Source organism: Acanthisitta chloris, unplaced genomic scaffold (genome assembly GCF_000695815.1).
Source record: "Acanthisitta chloris isolate BGI_N310 unplaced genomic scaffold, ASM69581v1 scaffold4618, whole genome shotgun sequence".
Taxonomy (NCBI): Eukaryota; Metazoa; Chordata; class Aves; order Passeriformes; family Acanthisittidae; genus Acanthisitta; species Acanthisitta chloris.
This window is the reverse complement of record NW_008687436.1, coordinates 1-8,574: the sequence shown is the minus strand read 5'-3', so window position 1 is coordinate 8,574 and position 8,574 is coordinate 1. Positions and strand designations below refer to the sequence as shown.

The window sequence follows — 8,574 nt, the reverse complement described above, 5'->3', positions numbered from 1 at the left end:
TTTGCAACCTTCCCTCAGTCGCTGTAAATCAGGTTCTACTGGGCCACAATGCTTGGATTGTTTCTTACAGTTACAGATGACTGCAGCCTTCTAACCAGTTTCAGTATTTGGTAGCCTGGAGAGGGTTTTTTGCAAAGGCACCCCATCTGCTTGCAGACTGAAGACCCATTGCTAAGGGCCTCTCAAGGGAGTCACCTCCTCCTGCCACACAACACGGTCCCCATCTCGGGTCCTTTTCACCCTCCTGAGTCTCAAGGAAAGCAGAGTGTGACAAGCAAACATGCTGCTGCTGGCAGCACTAGTGGCCTCAGCCGCTTGGTCTTGTAAGTACTTCCTTATTTTCCTACCTTTCCTCACAGGCAGCCATGGCTGTGCTTACAGGCATCTTCCCAAATCCCTGAATACTGCCTTGTGACATCACTTCTTCTTTTCCCTTTCCTAGACGGATTTGCACAGGAAATTCCCATGCAGAGGCCTATATCCATCACCAAATTCCAAAAAGATGTACAGATGACATGTGAAATTAAAACATTAGGAGCAAATTTTGGTGGCAACGTCATACACTGGTACCTGCAGAAGGAGGGTGAAGCTCCACAAAGGCTCCTGTATTATTTCGAAGGAAAAGCTACCGTCGAAAGAGGATTTCAATCAAGCAGATACATGGTTCAAACAATTCCTGACCAGAACTGGTGTTTTCTTAGAATAAAAGACATAATTCCAGATGATGCTGCTACTTACTACTGCGCCTACTGGGATCCTCACTGTGCTAGAAACTCAGAGATATTCAAGGCAAAAAACCCACACTCAACACCTGAACCACAAGGTTGTAACTGTGCCATTCTCACTCCATCTGATCTGAGCTGTTGAAAGGCAAATCCTATTTCTGCTATGGAAAAAGTGAAGCTAATCCTGCACAACTCTCCTTTTCAAACTCTGGGTTGTGGCTAGCACTCCTGTATTCAAAACACATCTGCTATATTAAGGGCAAAGAAAGTTCTCGCTGCCATAAGACATAGCACATAAAAACTGGACACTTGAGCTATGGCACTTCAGAAAGATCAGGCTAGGTGCAAATAAACACTAAACATCAGTAGCCTCAGGTCATGAAACTCTTAAATGCAAAGGAATGTTAAGCAGGCAAATGTTCACAGATTTCACAGAAACATAGAATGGTTTGGGTTGGAAGACCATCTAGTTCCAACCCCACTGCCATGGACTGGGACATTTTCTGCCAGTTCAGGTTGGTCTGGGCCCCATCCAGCCTGGCCTTGAACACTTCCAGGGAAGAGGCACTCACATCCATTGCCTCATCATCCTCACACTATAGAATTTCTTCTTAACATATATTCTAAAGGTCCCATCTTTTAGTTCAAAACCATTCCCCCTTGTCCTATCATTATCTGCCAATGTAAAGCCTCGGAAGTGAGGGGCCAAAAGCAGATGAAAGTACCTCAGGTGTGGCCTCACCAGTGCTGAAATGATCCTTTCCCTAGTCCTGTTGGCCATGCTAATCTTGACACAGGCCAAGACACCACTGGCCTTCTTGGACGCTTATATACACTGTTGACTCATACTAAGCAGGCTGTCAACCAGCATTCCCAAGTCCCTTTCTGATGAAACACACTCAATCCCCTCTTTCCTGAGGCTGTATCACTGCATCGGGTTGTTGTGTCCCAAGTGCAGGACCTGTCACTTCACCTTATTGAATCTCATGGACTTGTCCTCAGACCATTGATCAAGTCATTCCAGGTCTCTCTGTAGAGATTTTCTACCGTCAAAAAAAGGGACAATCCCACCCAACTTTGTGTCATCTGCAAATTTACTGAGGATGCACTCAATCGCCACATCCAGATCATCAATAAATATGTGAAATAGGAGTGGCCCCAATACTCAGCCATAGGGAACACCACTAGTGACTGGACACCAATTGGCTTTAGCTCCACGAACCACACCTCTCTGGGCCTGGCCATCCAGCTAGTTTTTAACCCATCAAAGAGTCCACCCATGCAAGCCACAAGCAGCCAGTCTTTTTAGAAGTATCCTGTGGGCGACAGTGTCAAATGCCTAGCTTAATTCCAGACAGACCACAACCATAGTCACCCTTCATCCTCTATGCTGGTCATTTTGTCATAGAAGATCAGTTTGGTCAAGCAGGACCTTCCTTTCATAAATCCATGTTGTCTGGACTTGATCCTCCGGTCACTGTGCTGTGTGCTGTGTGGTGGCACTCAGGATGATCTCCTCCATGACCTAGCCAGAAGGTTCTCATGCCCAGCTCTCTCAACCTGTTTTCATGGAAGAGGTACTCCTGCCCTCTGACCATGTTTGTGACTCTCTAGACATGCTCCAGCAAATTCGAATATTTCTTGTGCTAGGAACTCTAGACGTGGTCACAACACTCCAGGTGACATCTCACAAGGGCAGAGGAGAAGGGGAGAATCACTTCACTTGACCTGCTGTCCACCTCTCTTATTGCACACCCCAAGACGCCGTTAGCCTTCTGGGATGCAAGTGCACATTGCTGGGTCATGGGCAGCTGTTGGTCCTCCAGAAGCCACAAGTCCTTCTCCACAAGGATGCTGGCAAGGAGTACTTCTCTTAGTCTGCACTCATGTTGAGGATTACCCTAACCCAGTTAAGCGCCTTGCACATGGAGTTGTTGAACCTCATTTGATTCTCATGGGTTCCCTTCTCTAGTTTGTTCACATCCCTCTGGATGGCATATTTCACAGAATCTGCTGTTATCTTCATGGCTAGTCAATGGTGTGATGCACAGCTCTCATCCAGAAATTCGTATTTCCACATATTGTCTTTATTCATAGGATCTCATGGCAGCTTTCAGAAGTTTCCTCTTAGTTCAGGGAACACTTATTTGTTTTGGTTTCTGCTTTCTGTATGCAATGGCTAGCAGCATCCAGCACTGCACTTCCCTGCCTGCTTCCTTCCCTTCCACTGCTCCTCACAGAAGCTCAGGGGACATGTTGTTCCTCTAGCTTGGCACAGGGTCCCCAGCCAACACCCAAGGGAGTCCACTCCTCCTCACACATGGCATTGCTCACTCTGCTTCAGGGTCAGCTTCCTTCTCCTCTGAGTCTCAAAGACAGCAAAGCATGGCAAGCAAACATGCTGCTGCTGGCAGTGCTTGTGCTCACAGCTGCTGCTCTTGTAAGTCCTTCATTATTTTCCTACCTTTCCTCACAGGCACCCATGGCTGTGCAAACAGGCATCTTCCCCAATCCCTGAATTCTAGATCATGTCATCATTTTCCCTCTTTTTTTTCTTAGATGGATTTGCATAGGAAGGTCCCATGGATAGCCCTCTGACACAGTCACCATGATAGAAACTCAGAGACCACAGCCATGTCATCATTTTCCCTCTTTTTTTTCTTAGATGGATTTGCATAGGAAGGTCCCATGGATAGCCCTCTGACACAGTCACCATGATAGAAACTCAGAGACCACAGCGACAAATATTCCCATCTCAAGGAAAGGAGAAATAACGTGTTTGGCCCCAGTGCACTTCATTTGGTGTGGATGAGCCACCTGGCCTCAGACACAGGCTGTGGAGAAACAGGACATGCTTGGTGCTGACTGATGCCTTGGAAGCATCAGCTGCCAAAAGACAGAGATTTTGACCAAGGAAGGGCATAGTGCAAAGGAATCAGTGAAGGTCCAGTACATAACCCTTTAGCCTGAAGGCTCATAAAAATTTTAAGCAAAGCAGGGTTCTTTTTATTTACAAGTTAGTTGTTCTCAGAGGAGGGAGATTTTCTATTTCTCTCCTGAGGTCTGGAGCTGAGCATTTTTGTTCTCTTTCCCCAACTTCTTACTTATCCCTATCTGTGTTTCCCTGGTGTTGGATCTGCTGTTGGATCCCAAAGTTTGGAGATAGAGGTCACAAACCTAGTACCAAAGAAAAGTGTTTTTCATTGTTATGAACAAATTTCCATACCTATATTTCATACACAATGCATCCCTCCTAGTTACTGCCTCAAGGTGTAAGCTGACGCTAATACCTGAGAAATTCGTGCACAGAGCTTTTTCTCTGCCATCAAGCCTCTCCCTAATATTCTCCTTTTACTGTAGTACCCTGAAAGTCTCCTCACTGGGTTCATTGAAGTGTAATTCATTCAAGAATATTAGCTTGATGGGATGAAAATCTAACAGTTTTGTCCTCCTCATATTTGCAAGCCCAGATAATGCAGGGGAGTTGACAAGCTATCTGCAATATGCAGTGTTTCTTTTTGATTCTTCTAATGAGTCCCCACCAGCTACTCACTGCTGTGACCATAGTCAAACAGCCCCAGCAGCTGCAGATGAGGTGATCCCCTTCACTGTGTGTCTAAGGACATGGCAGGAAAAGCACCAGTTGGTACTGTTCTGTCTCTGCATTTGCCATTGCTTTGTGCTTGCAGTTAGGATGCTCCTGTCCAAGAGAGTCCGGAGGAGGGAACTGCTTTGTTTTACAGCTACTTCAGCTGAAAGGCCTTCACCATCTACTTCCTCCCTCTAGACACAACTAGCAATTTCTCAATGTAGTTTTGCAGTCAGTAAGTCACAAGAGAACCCAGAAGTGCTCTCAGTTTAGTTGAAATGACAAACTAAGCATGCAGACTGTTTGACTGGCAGTAGTGGTGACTCCTCTGATGTTATCTTGGGCTGTTTTGTAAGAAACCTCTGCACAAGGAGAAGCCTCCTCCTCCCACCAGCTTGTATATGAAAAGCTGCCAGTGAGATGCTGTTACAGACCCTGGAGTGATTCCAACAGATGGGCAGAAAATAACCACATACTGGGGTGAGAAAATGCAACCTGCAGCCCACAGACACCCTCATGATGCTTTTGGTGCTGACTTTCCCTCCTTTCTCTCTGCTGAACTGTATTCAGACAATGAAAAATGAACTCCATGCTACTAGTCCTTGATGTCACTTAATTGCAGGTGAGTAGGAGTGTACCTCTTTGGAAAGAGCAGGATTGTCACCTGAGGGTATGTCTTCTGACATGCACAACTCTATGCATTGTTTGGGTGCCTAAAATTGAAGAGAAACCTTAATCTAATTCTAAGGCATTAAGTGCAGGTGTTGTCTAACGAATTTGCAACACATCAGGAAAGAGATTTGCCCTGTAGGGCACTAGATATCAGCTGGACATCCAGGGGCAAGCCTGATGTTCTGACATCCTCCCAGCAGCCAAGGACCTTCCTGTAGACTCCTGGGGATGTTTGGGGAAAAAAAGTGGGAATTTCTTCATCAATGGCACAGCAAGAGAGCACGTGAGCTTATTGCAAAGACAAAGCACAGTGTGGAACACCTGGATCAAATACTTTGGAACCGGGACAAAGCTAATTGTCTCTAGTAAGTACCATTATCATTGAACTGATTTTCACAGACTCCTTCAGGTTCTCAGGTAATTAAGAATGAAAGACTGGAGGAAAATTAATTTCTGCCTCATTAATCATGTTTTGTTTGTGAACTGGGCATGGAGCCCCAGTTGAGTGGGCTGATAATCGTTTAATATATCAACTAGGTGAATACAGAGATTGCCTCTAGAACAATTGCTGATTATTTATGAAGGATGGGGGAATGGAAAAATGAGGAGGGGTAAAAATTTAAATATTGGGAGGGATTCATTCCTGTTCTGGGAGAGAAAATTGAATTGCTTGAAAGCTTACTCTCAGAACAGTAAGTGAGAAATGCAAAGCAGTTTCTTATTTGGTAGAAGTGATCCAGTCTAAATTGGTTGGGAGGGAAAATTGCCTGGAATGTAGTAAACTTCTAATTGCTGGCACTACTGAAACTTTACTTTTGTATTATCCTTAATTGAGGTGAAGCTGTGCAATCAATATTATGAATGCTGTTTTCAGTATAAAGCTTATAGCAATGCCTACAATATGTTGCTCAGAAAATAAATGACATTATCATGATGACTATAATGAAGACAAGTTGCAAACAGCTGAGGAGAGTTACAAAGAAATTTAAAATGTCGTCATTGCCTCTGACCAAACATTCTCTGAAATTTTTACTCACCTCAAAAACTGAAGCACTTCTAAAACTGGCACTCCACTCAGTATTGAAATTTCAGCTGTTGCGCTGTGTCACCAACCTCTAAGTTGGTGAAAATTTTTCTGTAGCCTGTGCAAGAAAAGTGCAGTGCAGCAGTTATTGCTATATCTGCAAAGTAGCAGACTGTGGGATGCTGGAGTCAAAATATTTGGAAGTGGAACTGAGGTTATTATTTCAGGTAAATACAATATGTAAAACTTAACCACTTCTGAAATGCTTTTCAACACAGTTAGATATTGGCTGCACAAAGTGCTCTGCTATTTTAACTCGCTAGTCTTAACCCCTTTGAATGCTTTGCAGGATTTCCCTTTTAAACAGCATTCGCATTTGTAGAACACAATGCAATTGGTTTGTATTTATGTATGAAATGAGGGAAACACAACAGATATTGCTCCTCAGATGTATAACTAAACCCATTATTATTTTCTTTAAAAAGATTAATTTAAGTATGGCAAAGAGGCATTTGCAGAACTGAAAGATGTTTTTGCCTCTACGTATGCACATGCAACATTTGTGATATTCCTAAAACATTCTGAAAAGAAAGTTGTCCGACCTTCGTGTTACTCATATTCTTCCACAAGCAAAACATTTTCCTTTAGGACTGTATCTGGCTATACCAAAGACAGAGTTATCTGAGATATGCCCACAGCAGTTTTAAGACAGGCAGAGTTGAAAGGCTTCTCTCTCTTCTGAGCTTTGCCAGAAGTTGCAGACCTATTACTACTATTATTAAGAAAGAATTCCAAATTCAAAGCATTTTGACATACTTATCAAAACTAGTTTCCTTCAAGTGAACTTCAGGTGCTGTGATACTTGCCTGTGATTTGGCCCAGCTAAGTATCTGAGATGAAAACCATTTGCTAATTTTGGCCAACTGAAGATATTGTATCTGCTTAGTGGGAGGTTTGATTCAAATCCAGGCAGGGGTTTGCTTCCAACAAAAACGTTGGTCGGTGGTCTCATTCTGCTCAGGTCTCTGCATAATATTCAGCACTTCTAGGTCTGATTTTACAGGGATGTACAAGAAGCAAATTCCTTCACCAATACCTGATTCAATAGATCCCCTGCTGGTTTTACCTCTTTCCAGAAAGCAGAAATGGAGCCAAGGTCCTCGATCTGCATTGTCCTTTTGGAAATTTCAGAAGACTAAAATTAGTTGACATGAATCCTGTCCATTTATCAACATACATGCCCTCAAAAAACTCCACACCTTTTTTTTTTACTTTCGTTTAGTTTAGGTGACTGCCCGTTTTAACTTTCCTAGGTCCTAAAAATTGATTATATACAAATCTGTTTTTCTTTGAAGAATACTGTTTACCCACGTAAATATAACTGAGCTGCAGTGATATTGTAAAGACTTTATTCACTGTGACTGATGATTACAAGGTGTTTGGCTCAGGTACCAAACTCATTGTATCAGGTAAGTTGCATGTTATATTCATACAATAAGCTATGGAGCTTGCCATTCCTACATTCAGCCTTGAGATATTTGTAGTGCAGTGGTTTAGGATCACAAACATAACTGAAAAGGAGCTACTTTGAGCCTCTTTCAGTCACCATCATCCCAGAAATATGGTGGGAAATGGCCTGTAAAAGTTCTCAGAGCCCTTGTTCTGTCCAGCTTTAGTCTTGGAATTAGCTGCCCATTAAGCATAAAAAAATAAGTGTTCTTCCTAGTAGGGAAACAAAGAGCAGCATGCAATGGTCATTGAAAGAAAAATCTTTCTGAATTAGGCTAGTAAAAGTGAAATAACTTGTCCATAATTATTTAGTCATGTATGAAACACTCTAGCAGTAGAAATAAGTTAGTGCTTCCAAATATTCTTCCCATTGCTTAATAACTGCTTAACAAATTAACTCAGCATTAATTATGCTGAACTACTGCTTAAAACTTGCTTAATGAAGAAGTGATCTTTTTTTTGCCTTTCCTGCAGACACATACATTTGTATTTAACAAAAGTGCAGGAAAAATTTATTCTTTTTCCCTCTGATGTGCTTTAAACAGCACAACCTTGAAGTAAACAGCTACACAAACACAAGACAGAGGAACTATTGCTGCCACATGCTTTGAGCCTGTTTAAACACATAAAGTTATATTAGCATATCAAGCAAGGATTGGCTTTATTGGTTTATGTCAGAAAGACTAAGTAAATCATACCTATAAGAAAATGGAAACACCTGTGGCATGGCAAGTGTGCTGCTTTTAGTGAAAATCCTTACTGCATTGATCAGGTAGTTGTCATGTTTTTCCTACCCACAGTTTAAAACAAATTCTTTTCAGGCATCAGTCTAGTTCTGGAGGATTTTGTCTTTATGAGGCTGAGGCTTCTGACTCATTAATAGGCTGTACTTACTTCATGCTTAAGGTCTAAAGATCATTAAGAAATGGAGAAAAGCAGGACTTTGGCCTTTTTGGGAATGGCAGTTTTAGCCGAGATTAAAAAAAAATATTCTATATTCAGGTAGCCAAATGAATAGCCTCCACTCGTTCATGTGATGGTTGTTAAATCTAGTC

General features: G+C 42.5%; 1 gene segment (V, D, J or C); it reads left to right on the top strand.

The window, feature by feature from the left end:
* Positions 1-280: 280 nt before the first annotated feature.
* Positions 281-5,351, top strand: LOC103807828 (the record flags this gene model as incomplete). The annotated part of the segment is given in 3 exon segments: positions 281-323; positions 443-763; positions 5,298-5,351. Coding segments are annotated over 3 exon segments (418 nt in total), but the record flags the coding sequence as incomplete, so codon positions are not given.
* Positions 5,352-8,574: the final 3,223 nt, after the last annotated feature.